The 14,778-nt window shown below is 45.0% G+C and overlaps 1 protein-coding gene across 1 annotated transcript; it reads left to right on the plus strand.

Annotated features, from left to right (window-relative positions):
- Nucleotides 1-721: 721 nt before the first annotated feature.
- Nucleotides 722-13,255, plus strand: LOC115373036 (ras-related protein Rap-2a-like). The gene is made up of 2 exons (XM_030071265.1): nucleotides 722-1,507; nucleotides 11,925-13,255. The coding sequence occupies exons 1-2, from the start codon at nucleotides 1,194-1,196 to the stop codon at nucleotides 12,160-12,162; spliced, it is 552 nt and encodes a 183-aa protein (XP_029927125.1). The 5' UTR covers nucleotides 722-1,193; the 3' UTR covers nucleotides 12,163-13,255.
- The last annotated feature ends 1,523 nt before the right edge of the window (nucleotides 13,256-14,778 follow it).

Consider the following 14,778-nt stretch of genomic DNA (forward strand, 5'->3'; position numbering starts at 1 on the left):
TTTAAATCGGCTCAATTTGTGCTCATGATGCCAATTAATGTAAAATGCATTAACTTTATTAGAGTCTAAATGATAGATTTTCATTTTCAGATTTTCATTATTTGGCTCCAAAGATCTAATGAGGCTCAAACGCCCTGGTGCACTAAATTTTAAACTTGCTGCAAGAAACATAACAGCCAGCTTTTATGTCAAACTGTCAACAAACTGAAGCAGCCGACTAAAGACTTTGACTTAATCTCCATATCCAGCCTTGCTTCAGGAAGCTCAGCATCTATAATAATGATACTTTTCCAGTCAATGAATTGCCTGGACAACAGTCACAAAGGTGCTTCTCATTGCAAATAATGCCACTAAGCTTGTACTACTGCATTGATTTTCGAAACGGCTCACAAACACAATGCATCTCCCAGTCAATTAGTTTTCACCAATTAGGTGCTTTGTTTCCCATAATAACAGCAGCACTTACAGTCATTTGCGGTTTACTTTGCACAATAAGGACTACACCCCTCTCTTTGTTTTCAGATGTCAGTGATGCTTCTCTTAATATTTTAAACACACTGATGCTTTAACACTTCTCCTGGTGGCTTAGTGACACCAACAACGACAACGCCTCTCCTCATTTGGTTTCCATGCTGACTAAGATGCTTCTGCTTCAAGGTCTCCTCTCCTCCTTTGTTCCTCTGTGGCACTAACCACCCCCCATACCTTCCTGGACTATTTGGAGTAACATCCAGTGGAAAGAGCGACTCCAGAGGCGTGGATCCCCAGCGCTGTTGTCTCACCAAGGATAAATAGCCTCTTTGCCCTCAACTCTGCTGCACCCCACTGTACAGAGAAATGCAGTGTTAGCCTTGCATCTGGAGGCGCACGAAAAAGATGTGCCGCCCGGTGATTTCTAATAATAGCCAATCTAATTTTTGCTCCACCGCCGCCTTATTGCATTATGGATGCCTCTGGAATGGTGTCCCTTCAAGATAGCGTGGGAATATTTCAGTAGATGTGCGTCTCAGGGCTAAATGCTCCAAGATCGGCCGCCTGCAAAACCCCAGAGCATCTCGTTTACCGTGGGCTATCACCGTGTCATGCCTGCAGTGTGAGTCTGTGCAAGGCGGCTGTGCAGGGGGATGCGTTTCCTTCATCCATTGCTGAGGACTTTGTTTTCTGCATGCTGGATCTAAGCAGACTGGTGCGCCATGCGGGAGTATAAGGTGGTGGTGCTCGGCAGCGGCGGGGTGGGGAAGTCCGCCCTGACCGTGCAGTTCGTCACCGGGACATTCATAGAGAAGTACGACCCGACCATTGAAGATTTCTACCGCAAGGAGATCGAAGTGGACTCCTCTCCGTCCGTGCTGGAGATCCTGGACACCGCCGGCACGGAGCAGTTCGCCTCGATGAGGGACCTCTACATCAGGAACGGCCAAGGCTTCATCCTGGTCTACAGCCTGGTCAACCAGCAAAGTTTTCAGGACATCAAACCCATGAGAGACCAGATCATCAGGGTCAAAAGGTAAGGCCGGGTTAACTTCATTTCTGAGGCTGATTGAGGCCGGGATGATTCACAGGACACACTGATGTGAATCATCCCTGTCCTCTTCTCTGTGTGTGTGTGTGTGTGTCACCAAATAACTTTATTAATCCGTAAACTAGATTTGATGTGCAGCTGGGGAGTCTTGTGAAGATCTTATCGCAGGCTGCAGGAGAATAGGGGTTCTCAGATGTTTTTTTTTTTAAATGACTGTTTCAGGGTTTTACCCAGACCCTCCCATTTGATCCGATTTTGTCCCAGGACTGCCATATGCTACAATATTTTTTCAAAACATGCTCTAATTAAGGTAATTTCGATGGAGTGAAATAATGTTGACTTTAAATTATTCCTCATTTTGCCGGAGTTCCCCCTGGATCCTGTCAAGGGCCCCTGGAGGTCCCTGAACCCCACTTGGACAGCCACCAAAAGACCTATTGTTTTACACTCGAGCCCAAAACCTCACATCGTCCTCCAGAGCTGAACCTCCATCTGCTCAGCCTCTTCCTCTCTCTGTCTCTCTCTCTCCATCGCTCTCCCGTGCCTCGTGAGAAGATGTTAGCTTTGGTCCATGTGTTCCTCATAAGAGCCCAGCTGTGGCTCACCTGTCATATATCAACCCCGCTGAACTCTCACTGGTTTTGATGTTCTCTCTCTTTCACATGACTAACCCTGCATGGCTTTGATCAGACCAGTCCATTACTCAACAGATCCGCTGAGATCATCTCACAAACCTGGCTGCAAGAGAGCGGAATAAAAGCAGACATCTTTTCCAGAGGTAGTGTCACTTCCCCCTCTGGAGTTGCACTGCTGGATGCCGTTACAGCGACTCTGGGCACTGACACACTGATGTTTTTGGCTCGGTGATTTTCTTTACTCTGGATGCGAGATGACACGGTGACTTTGAGGCCCAGAGGTTGACACGCAATTTGAGCCGGAGGAGGCAATTTTTTTGTGTGTTTTTCAGATGACAGAGACTTAAAATTACAAGGGCTTAGACTGATGACTCCTTAAATCAGCCTTCAGGGAAAGGGCCTCAAGTTGAGGGGGGCGCCCCAGAGGTGGAAGTGTGTTATATTCTGTTTCACACTGCCCTGGCTGGAAACAGGGTTTGGTCAAAATCTACCAAACTGTTCGTGAATAAAGAAAGCTGTCTAGAAAATATGATACAGCCGCTGATGTGTTATCTGAGACAAACTGGAACAAGCAGGAATAACATCAATACAGGCTCGGAGAAAAAGGGAGCTATGGTTATGACAACCAATTGGTATTAGTGCCAAAAAACCCAGACTTAAGATTCGCGATGTGTTCAGTAGTTGTCATCATTAAATGAATATATGGCATTGCCTCTTGTGCACAGGGGCCCATAATTCCTAGCTCCGCCCCTGCTGCTCCAGCACAACTTGACACATCTACTTTTTGAGCATAAAACTCTCACGCTGCATGTTGTGAGAAGCTTGATCCACAGTCAAGTTTATTTATAGAGCGCGTTTCACAAGCCGGGTTGTCACAAAGTGCCTCACAGAAACCCAGAAACAATGAGCAGTGCAGACAGATGCTTTCCACTGATATCACATCATTTCTCAGCAGTAGGAGTGGACCTAGCCGGCTTTGTAACACACACACACACACACACATACATGCACACACACAGAGAGAGACACTGCATCCGTTGGGTGTCCTGTCATTAATGAAACAAGCAGCACCAGCTCCTGGTCTCCATTAGCTGTCTGCAGGAGGTCAGCCTCCCTCCTCAGAAGCTTCTTGCTGAGCCAGCAGCAGCAACAAGCACCACACTGAGATATAGTATGTGCCCACTCACCAGAACTTAATGGGATTGTGTTGGGTTGGAAGCCAAGAAGACATCAGGCCCCCATTAGCCAGTCGTATAAACCGGAGTGCTATGCTGGACTCCTGGCAGAGGGAAGCATGGGAAAGAAGTTTGATCAGAAAGGATGCAGGTGGCATGAAGCCACATTCTCCTGACACACCCCTGCATTGGGCCACATATCACTTTAACCAGGCCATCCTATACATTAACATGTGAGAAGCAGCAAATACACTTCACCAAGCCTCATGCTTAACCTAAATCTGTAGCTTTCCATCCTAACAGTCTGTTCTCACATCGTGCCTGAACCAAATCCAAACATCTCATTTGTACCTCTGTTCGTCTCTTAAGGCTGTTTGCGCTGTCGCCTTCAACACATTTTTCCATCTTAGCTGCGAACAGAGACGGGTTGAATGGCACCAATGGATGCGCAGCAAAAAGAGTGTAAACATCAACTTTATGCCGGTCTGTCAGTCCAAGCCTATGAGAGTTAATTTCACACTTTCTGATAGTTTTGCACAGCTGCTCCAGAGCCATATCAGCTCTGAGTGGACAAACAACTCTCCAACACTGGAAAAACTCACCAACAGGCGTCCAAAAAGACTAAGAAAGTTCCTTAAGTGCACCCCAAAAAAAAAAAAAAAAAAAAAAGCCTAAATGGTCCATCTGCATATATAACATATTTTGCACTGAGACAAAAACAAATATTACTGCACTCACAATAAGTTATGCATATTTCTAGTGTGTAATCACTGAATGCATACACTGTCATTATCTCTAATTAGCAGGCGCTGATGGATTCTGCAGAGGTGAAATTTGGTGCACATTTTTTATCGCGTGGGTGCAGTTGGCTGTGTGTGTGCATGTGTGTGCATGTGTGTGTGTGTGTGTACAGAAGCCATTATATTCAGGCTGAAGATTTGGTTCATTTTTGCGCAGCTTAAATGCAATCTGCTCCTCTGCAGTTGGGACTCTACATCATAAAAAGTAACAGAAAAATAACAGCCGCTACTTGAATAGTAGTTTCTGGTTCTTTCCACCACTGATATTCTCTGTGTTCTGTGTTTATATTATAGTTAGCCACAGGCAAACACCCCTTACATACAGATCCACTTGACTCCGGTACGTCACAGTATAACCAAATAAAGCTCATGTCAGATGCTGGTTATCACAACAACATCTGGGTGTAGCCCTCGTCCTAATCTAATAATCTCCTCGCTTGGATGTTTAAGTTTATGGTTGTATCGACCCGGGGGGGCGTTGCCTTCAAAGCACTTGAGCCGGGCTTTCACGCTGCACTGATGCTGTGTCTAATAGCAGGAGGTGAGCATCACGTGCGGGATAGGGTGGGGACTGAAACTACGTATCCCAGGGGGCACTCGGGGTTTGGGCCCACAGCGGCTTCCCGACCTCAGGCTTTTAGCGTTCGCCGCCAGGAAACGGAGAACAAGGAGGGAGAGCCGTTGAAGAGGCTTGGTTTAAAATGTGCCACAAGTTAAGTGCTCCTCCTCGCCGTATTAGTCCAAGCAAAGTGCTCCGACTTAACGTATTTACCCGGTTGTGCTTGCGTGGCTGTTTTCCCCCACGCAGGTTCACTTTAGGTTCATCTTCCTCTCACAATCATCTGTTACCTCGACAGGATTTCTTTTATCACGTCCCACAACACGGCAACATAATCCAACCTAATTACCTCTGGCAGCGAGATTGTTTTGTTTCATTGTTATCCAGGCAATCAAACTGCATTTATATGGCACATTACATACAATCAATGTGTTTTACATTTAAACAAAACGGAATATGAAATAAAACGAGAGAGAGAGGCAGAAAAAGTCAATAAAACACAAGTCGAGGAAGCATTTATCATATTTCAGTATAGGAACAGACCTCTATAAGCCATGTGATTTATTGCACTCCAGGAATAGGAACAGCACTGTCTGCTAAAATGACACACCAATTTGTTTCTTCTTTTTTTTTTTCTTTTTTTTTTTTTTTCCCAGAATGAATACCTCTAAAACTGATGATTTCCATGAAATTCGGTGGCAAGACAGGCTTTGAGGAACAATCGATTGGCTTGTGCTTGTGATCTGGATCAGGGATGTTCAGCGTCAGACGTTATCCTTCTTTTAGACACAACTCTGAAAATAATAGAGGCAGAGACTTGATTTCACATCCAAAGCGGGCGGTTGCATGCGAAGAAGTCAATTTCATTCGAAGTTGAAGTGACAAGAGTTTTGTCTTCGGGTCTGACAGCAACGTAGCTCAGGTTTTATTGGATGCTTTAAACTGAGTTTGCATCATAAATACAGAAAATGAAAGAGCTGGGAGTTTGGCCATTAAAGATGGAAATGAAGTTTCATTGTAAATTAACAACAAAAAAAAAAAGACTCCAAAGACTTTCTCCATCTGCCGTGCAGGCCCTCTCCTCCTCCTCTGTTTATCACAGGAATGTTTGCGGTTTATTATTTTTGTTTTGCCGCTTTCCTGCCCGTGTAGCCCAGATGCCGACACGCTTCAGAGACGACGCTCGCACTCGTCTCAAGCTTTGTTCCTCGGCGGCGACGTCCCCCGGGACTTCACGCGACGTGGGCGCCACAACTCGGAGGCCCTTGCGATTTTTTTTTTTTTTTTTTCCCTGTCCACTTCCACCAGCGGCTCCGTGCGTTGTAGCCTCGCTGTCACACGGTGCAGCCGCTCCAAAACCGCTAATTAACAACAGATGTAGAGCGCAGAGAGGCTGCCGCGGGGTTGGAGGGCTTCATGTTGGAGATGCATGGGCTGTTCTTTGGTAATTAGTATGTGTGTATGTTTGTGTAAGTGTGTGTGTGTGTGTGTGAGTTTGCGAGTGCTTTGGGGCTTGTGAAAGCGGGGGTTAGTGAACAGTGCTGTAGCTGTTTAGCACAGCAGGTAGCCTTAATAAGGCTGTTGTACCCACAGGCTAAGCACAAAATGTGGGCACCATCCTTTTGTGAGTTTCAACAATGGCTCTGTGTCTGCACCGTGTGTCTTTCCCCAAATGTTGGAATAATACCCCAAAGAGGCGGGGAACAGCGGGTACACGTTTTTGTGTGTTTCAAGGTCAAAGGTCAAGGCCTCGGGTTTAGATTTCATAACGGCAAAAAATATGCCCATAAATGTTACTAAATGACACGTAATCCACTTCTGTGCCAGCGAGGCTTTGCCGGGACAGGAGATAAACTTTGAAGCCGTTCCACCTCCCACGCGGTTACAACCCGGGCTTTTTACGAGCTCCCGCCCCACACACACACACACGTCTCTGCTGAAGTCGTGCACCAAGCGAGTTTACACCTGAAATCCAGTTAAGCCGAAAAAAAAAGCCTGGATGTGAGGTTTTCGTCTCAGTTTGTGTTTGTCCTGCGGGCTCGCCGGCCCGACGGGGGTTTGCTGCTTTGTCTGTTTGGATGATGTCATCGGAAAACTACACTAATTGGTCCTGTCCCGATTGTGACACACAAATGTGCTGAAGGCCGGGGATGACTTCACAAAGATGTTCAAGCGGAGGGACGCGGAGAGAGCCGGCTAAAAATATTGATTTTCCAATGAATTGCGGTCATTTTAACAATCCGGTATCGATCGCTCGAATCCTGAGATCCATCTTTTCACCTCCAGACTGTGCTGCACCCATGGGTGTGTTCGTCATTGCTGCACGGCTGAGCTTTGTCCAAACACACTTTAAAGCTTCACTTTAAATTCTAGTGGAGATCCCAAGGTTTCCGAAGATGCCATATATGTCCTGCCGAATCACAGCGAAGTGTGTATAAAATGATACACGAGGCATCTAGAGATTTTCGATTTGATGGCATATGGGGCCTGAACATTTCACACAGTATAAGTGGGATTCAGCTTCAGTGATGTGTTACACCCTGCAGATACACATCATATAAAATAAAGAATTTAAGGAATGAATTAATGCTTTTTCTGTTTGAGGACGTGTGAAGATGTTTGCCCCAGTGATGTGCACTGTGCCTCCCGTCCTGCAGGGGTCAGGCCTGCAGAAACTCAGCTGACAGATGACATGTTGTGAATACAGGAGTGAGCAATGGCAGGAAAAAATGTAGATCATATAGTATGCAGGTTCCTTCAGCACCTTTATCTTCCTCATCCCTCCTGTTTTCATTTGAGTTTTACTGCTTTGAAATGGAGAGTTTTCACTTTTTGCCTGCACGCCTCCTTTTGAATTCCCAAACAGTTCAAGGCCAGCTCTGTGCGCTCCACTAATCCACAGTGACGTCTCTCCCTCGCACGTTTTTTGAAATGTTTCACTCTGATGCATATTCATACAGGCGCGTAGTTCGAGCCAAGCAATCTGATTGATCAAAGACACGTTCCAAACGGGGCTGATAATTCCCAGAATGCACAGGCTGCCAGCTGCAGCAAACAAGAGGCGAGGACGTCGTGTTGTTTGTCTTTCTCCTGGTTTTGATTCTCACGTGCGTGCGCCGCACTTTGAAGGAAACTTTATCAGACGATTCGCTCGAGGACCTGCTTTCTGGTGATTGTGGGGGATGACGTGATGCGTCAGGTATGAGCCGCAGCTGGAACCAAACACGCCGACGGTACAGGCCGGTTTCCCTGGGCTTCACGCTGAAGTCTTTGAAAAGTTCACGGTGTTAATTTTCTGTTGAAGGAAGTGCAGATCAGCTCAGGAATGTGACTGTTGCGCCTCAGTGATGGAAAAAGCAATATCCTAAACCCTTTTTGACATGATTTATTTAAGCTGCTGAACCCAGTTCCCCTCATTCATATCCCCCCAATAAATAAAGAAATAAATAAATAAAGCCACTTTGGCCTATGAAGACACATTTTTTACAGTCTTGTCTGAAAAGTAAAATAATAATAAAAATATTAATTTAATTTAATTAACAAGAAAGTTTAAAAAGAATCTTATGAGAAAAAAATAAGAATGTCAAGAAAAGTACAAAACAAATGGGACAAATAAATACAATTAAATATGAGCCAATTTTTTTGTAAAAAAAAAAAAAAAAAGTGAAAAATTATGTCTAGGGAAAAAAATAATTTTGAAAAGAAATAAAGGGAATTTCACTCAGGTTTCAAAGGGAAAATGGAAAAATACTCTCATAACTATTACCCCAAGTCATGCATTTACAGTTTTACTACAGTTTCTAAGTATAGAGTATTATTATCCGTAAAAACTTAAATATAAAAAGTGCCACTCAGTCTGCTGCATGTGGGTTTAACTCGAATAATATATATAATTATGTCACTTCATCATATGTTTTGCATGTAAAAGCTTTTTTTCCGCAGTATAACTCGTAAGTCCAGGCAGTCAGAGAGATGTAGAGCAGTAAAAAGTGCAGTATTTCCCAATGACGTATGGCTGAGTTGAAGTATAAACTGCACCTAAAACTCTGGAAAGTAACTCTACCCAGTCTACTTTCCACCCCTGCTGTTCCTAAATTCATATCTACATATATATCTGTGTTTAAAATGTCCCACCGAGGCACTGCGCTGCTTGAGGTGTGAAGAAGAATTGGTTCAAAAGTTCAAAATTTGCCAGCCGACAACACAAGGATGCTCTGTAAATCCCCGCGGGGACAGTTTTTGTGCCGAGCAGTTGCAACTTCTGCTCATTGGATATGGAGGGCGAGGTGGTTTGATATGCAACAACAACACACACACACACACACACACACCCCAGAGATGCGAGTTCCCCCTGTGTCTTTGTAGTTATATATAGAGTTTCTCCCGCAAGGCTGTCAGATTGCATTTGTCTGTGTGGCGCTTCCCCGGTTCACACTTCACACCCTCTAGACTCCGGTTTTCCAAACGCGCGGGCCATGGGAGACGCTCGTCCCGCTGAGGTCAGCTGCTCCTGTGCCTGTGTGTGTGTTTGTATGTGTGTGTGTTGCATGCTGCAGTGCCTTTGGGCGAAATGTCAAGGTGGGAAAGTCTCCAGTATATGAACATTTATGAGCAAGCGCTTTACTTTATCCTTAATCCACTTAGAAATTGGTCACATTACTTAGAATTGTACTTGGAAACAATAATGAGCAGTGGAGATACATTCATACGTGGCGAATTCTTCACAGGGGGGCCAAGTTATGGCCGCCAAAGACTTTTTAGCCTTTGTTTTAACTTGTTAAAGCGCCACGTGGGTGGAGGTCACCGCATCAGCACAGCCCATGTTGTGTCAGGTGAGGTTTCAGTGAAATTTACCTTCAAACGCTTTTCTTAACGAGTCACTTTGTCTCATGCGGACTCTTAAAATCTTGTTTTTCTTCAGTTAAGTGAAAAAGCTGCTTGATCCCACTTCGGCTTCCAGTGCAGTTTCGGGAATTCGCCTGGGAACAGAGAGATAAAAGTGTTGACACGAAGGCGGAATAGTGCACGATGATCCCATTATGATCAAGCCTCGTGATTCAAGAAAATTCTGGAAACGAGTTGATGAGCACTGGAGACAAGTCAGATTACCTCAACGCAGATTTTTTTCCACTGCTGCAGTGAGACGCTGGATGTGAGGCTAAATGGCTTGTGACGATTTTTTTTTTTTTTTTTTTTTTTGCACTGTGGTCTTGCTCAAGGACACTTCAACAGGGTGGATATTTGTCTCTTTCCTAGCAACAGCTGCCGTCCCAGATACCCCGGCTCCTCTTTTTGCCAGCTCCTTTCCACGCCTCGCCTCCTGTCTCTGCTGAGCCGAGTGGCAGCAGGCTACCAATTTGTAGATAAGAGCTCATTTCTCAGTTGCACCAGCAGATCAATAAGTCAGACTCACAAGGCACTTAGGAATGACTGATAGCCGGGCTATTACCGCAGGTGATATGTGCCAAGATCTATGGACTTGCTCCATTACCTGTCGCGAGAATATATTTCCTCTCTGACTGACATCCTTTAGTTATTTCATAAGAGAAAACATGAAGGGTGACACAGTGAAATGAAATATCTGGCGTCCAGCAAAACATGAGACATGCATGATGCCACATGAACGGAAAAGTCATTATGAATAGAAAAGACTCTCTGAAGGCCTTTGCTGACAAAAATAGACACATTTGAGAATGTGATTTTTTTTTTTTTTTTTTTTTGGAGACGTGACATATTTTGACGAGCTGACCTCGTTTGCCTCTTGATTTCCAGTCTAACAAGTTTCATAACATTTATTTTCCCTGGGTTATTATTTGATATAATGTAGCGTACCCAGTTTTCCTTCGGGGGTCAATAAAAGTGTTTCTGATTCTGATTCTGAGTCTAAAATGCAAGAAGAATATGCATATGTAATAAATATAATGGAGAAAACACTTATTTCCAAGGCATGTGGGCAGCGTTCATGCCCTCCCCTTGTCAGAGGACCGCATTAGCTTTATTCAATTATTCAATAACCTATTCCATTACTCGCCCCAGTCTGGTTTGTGTGTATTGATGCCTCGCGGGGAAGAGCATTGGATTTGTCAGCTGCATGTTGGGAGAAGAAAGCTTTTGATCCGTTAAGGCACGCTCAGTGCATGATCGCAAGATATGAAGGGAGGAGCGAGCCAATTTAAACAAGCATTGGAAAGCATTAAGTGTCGGGCTTTGCATGCCATTAGACGGTATGGCATGAGACGACGCTGGAAACGGCTGCCACGAGATGCTATATCCAGAAATGCAGCCCAACGTGGCATTCGATGAAGATGGTTATTTTTTTATTTTTTTTTATTTTTTTAAGGCAGCTGATGAGCGCTGTGCCGTGGATAAACGTGAGTGTGTGTGGCCGCCCGCTGAGATCGGACACCCGGGGACGGCTGGTGGCCTCCTGGGTAGCCGTTTTCTGCCTTGTGCATTGTTCAAAATGCTCATTGTTGCAGCACCTAACAAATATGTAGGCCAGCGCTGCACACACACACACACACACACTCACATTGTCGGTTTAGTGTTGCATAGACACACAGCATTTTCTCTTTGTCCTCTCCCTCCCTCGTCTCCCTCAGGTATCCGCAAGTTCCTGTAGCCTTGGTATGAAATAAAGTGGACCCACAGGGAGATAAATTTCACATTTCACATGTACAAAAATGTTTACTCCACTTCTCTCTCTCTCTCTCTCTGTTCTTTTTCCACATCCTCATTGCTCCCCTATCTCTCCCTCCCTCCCTCTCTCTCTCTCTCTCAACTCTCTCTCGCAATTTCAATTTATAGCTGCTTAATTGGCACCTATGCATTATATTAATCATCTCATGAAAAGAAGACATCAGATATAATATAAACAATACAAAAATGTGGCCGGTAAATCACATACTGAGAATTGTAAGAGATAAGGGAAATACGGGAAATAAAACAAAGCAATTAGGTCGACACAAGCTGGTGGTACAGTAGTTAAGTTAATATTTAATCTGGGAGATTATTGGTTTTTAAATTATGTAAGGTAAACGCACATCTCGCTGCAAGGTGTGTTGATTTAGATTGCACTCCTTTTAATTATTAGGAGGTTTGGTGAACTGCTAGGTGGATGTTTTCTAATTTATTTGAAAATTGGACAATAGAAAAAGGAAATGCATTTGATTGTCAGTGGCTAAATGGCATTATTTGATCACTAATTCTGCATTTTGTGTCTCTGGTTCCCAGGTACCAGCAGGTGCCGGTGGTGCTGGTGGGGAACAAGGTGGACCTGGAGGGCGAGCGGGAGGTGTCCCCCAGCGAGGGCCAGGCGCTGGCCGAGGACTGGGGCTGCCCCTTCATGGAGACGTCGGCCAAGAGCAAGACCATGGTGGACGAGCTGTTCACCGAGATCGTCCGGCAGATGGACTTCTGCCCTCTGCCGGACCGGAGCGACACCTGCTGCTCCGCCTGCAGCCTGCAGTAGCAGACGGGCTCGCCGCCATGTGGACGGGACGGACGGACGGCGGGACGAGACGGCGGATCTTTAGGGGTTAGAAACCACGATGCAAGCGATGAATCTAGATAGGATTTTAAAGGACGAAATTCACCATAAAACACTTAAACCACTTTTATCTGGACCCATTCTGTTGTTCGGCGGTGTCGTCTTCTGGAAAATGTCAAAGCGTCAGCGTCAGGGGTCGAAGTTTGGTGTCGGGCCCTCACAATCAAAGAGCAAGGGCTTCTTTCTAGAGCCGCCGTTTTGCACGGACGTTCAAAGATCACACAGAGGAGGAAGAGCTGGCAACACTCGCCCTCTCTCTCTCTCTCTCTCTCTCTCGCTGTTACTATGCCACCACTGTCACTGTTGTCGGTGCTGCCAACTCTTGCCCAAGGAGCGTAGCTGTTTGCTGCTCGAAAAGTTTCTAGAAGTCGCCAGATGATGTCATTTGCTAATTTGCATATCAATATACTTGCTGCGGCTCCTGCTCTCAGCGCAGGGAGGGGCTCCACTGTGTACGGGGGAGCATTATGACGGTCACACCGCTTCGGATTAGACAATAGCGCGGGTTAAAAACATCAGCCGTCCTGATGAATGACCAGCTGCTACGGGAGGCAGCACATGGCCAGAAAATGTAGCTACATTTATTTGTCACCGGGCGCTTTTGAGAAATAAAGTTGCCAGAGAGGCTGAGAAAAAGTTCAATCACCAAGTTGGCAAGAGTGGCTGTTGCTCTCTCTCTCTCTTTCTCTCTCTCCGCCGGAGTCAAAAGGCATTCTGGGAAAAAGTAGCAGAAGCAGAAATAGACAAGACAGGTTGAGGGAAAGTGGGTAAACACAAAGTAAATTGCAGCACTTTATCACAAAGCAACTCCTGGAATGCGTTGGACGTCACAGATTGATGATGTATAAAAGTGTATATGAGAGTGGATTTTACCTTTAAGGGGAAAACAGCAGTGCACCGCCCCACCTCCCACCACCATCCTTCATCCATCCTTACATTTTCTTGGATTTCCCAAAGGCAACATAGTGCCAAAACCGTCTTAAATAATAAAAAAAAGAAAAAAAGAAAAAAAAAAGCCATCGACGAAGAGTGCTAGATGCGTTAGGCGTTCCAAACGAGGATTGCAGTAAACTTACAGTGTACTCAGTGATTTTATTAGTCATGTGTGCTTTTTGCTCTTGTTTTTTGCACTCCGGGGGCCATTTTTGACAGTGCAACTTGTGCCAGGCAAGACCAATCGAACACAGAGAGCGTCTGCAAGGATGTCAAATCAGATCAGACGGTGGACTGAGGGTGACCCCCACCGTGCAGGGGTCATGATGAAAGTCACACGTCTGGTTTACACTGGGCCTACATACAAATGAATGAATATATGAATGAATGAATGTTTTAAAAAGGAAAAAAAAGAGGACTGCAGCATTAGTGAGGGAGGGGAGGGGGTCCATTTGAAAGTTTGAATCGCTCACCGTTGGACGACGTGTGCATGTTTTGACGAACCAAACTCACCCAAAGAGACTGAATCAAGCCGCCATCAGTCGGTCATGAACGTGCACCGCGCACCGTCCTCACGCCACCAATCCAAAACACCAGACAGAAAAATCAAATGCCTTCTTTTCAACATGTTAACATCAGGCTTGAGAACTTCCTATGTGTAGCTCATCTGTGTCAAACCACAAGATATGTTAGTGGTCCAACAGAAACACTTATTTTCAACAACAACAACAACAAAAAAAATCAATAAATCTTGATTGCACCAATGTGTCTGCTCATTTATTGTTGAATGAATTTGAATAAACGATTTAACACAAATGAGAGTGAGTTTTTCGAGATCCTCTGTTTTCTTTTGGATGGAATAACCAAAATTTTGTCAATCACAGATGTACCTACAATTGTTTAAATTTTGCTTGTTGTAATTTATGCCATTAATCATGTTATAAGGGGTTGTTGTTATTTATCAAATGTTGCCTCTCTCCTGGGAATGCAGCTTTTTGATTTCCTCCATGTTGCACAAATCAGACATCGGTGCAAATGTAAGCCACGTCTGCTGCTTTTAGAGCATGCGAAGCTTTCCTCAGCTTTGCCGTTCACTGGTTTGAATATTTCCCCCTCCATCTCGCCTCTCGCTGCCAGTTGGCCACCTTGAAAACAACGCGCCACGTGAAGCCAAGCACTTTGTATTTATTTTGTTTTTCCCCTTCCAGCCGGATGAAGTAGAAAAAGCAACTGCACGGCGACAGAATAAGAGAGTGTGGCCTAAAATAATTCATACCAGGGAGCAGATATGTGCCATATAACACTGGTAAACGCTAGTCATGATTTATTATAACCCGTTAAGATGCCAGATGGGTGGAGGTTGAGCAAATTGGACACACACTGAGCGCCGGGAAAGTCTTCAGATGCTTGATCAGTTGGCTTTTCCATAATTGAGAAAGTCCTTGACACTTTCTCGATCGTCTTCATGTGACAAGCCTCATCTATCTGATTCTCCAAGCAGGTTCAAACAAATACCAAGAATAGAAGACAGGGCAAAGCTGATATCAGTGATCAGTAGTAAGTTGGACTCCATTTTGGCTCTAACTGGTGCTGAAAACCAACATA

This window comes from Myripristis murdjan, chromosome 2 (genome assembly GCF_902150065.1).
Source record: "Myripristis murdjan chromosome 2, fMyrMur1.1, whole genome shotgun sequence".
NCBI classification, from domain to species: Eukaryota; Metazoa; Chordata; class Actinopteri; order Holocentriformes; family Holocentridae; genus Myripristis; species Myripristis murdjan.

What these genes read in the sequence shown, in the direction of transcription:
- LOC115373036 (XM_030071265.1), top strand. Translation starts at nt 1,194, where the DNA reads ATGCGGGAGTATAAGGTGGTGGTGCTCGGCAGCGGCGGGGTGGGGAAG. An exon ending in CAGATCATCAGGGTCAAAAG is followed by an intron (nt 1,508 to 11,924) that starts GTAAGGCCGGGT and finishes TCTGGTTCCCAG; the next exon opens with GTACCAGCAGGTGCCGGTGG.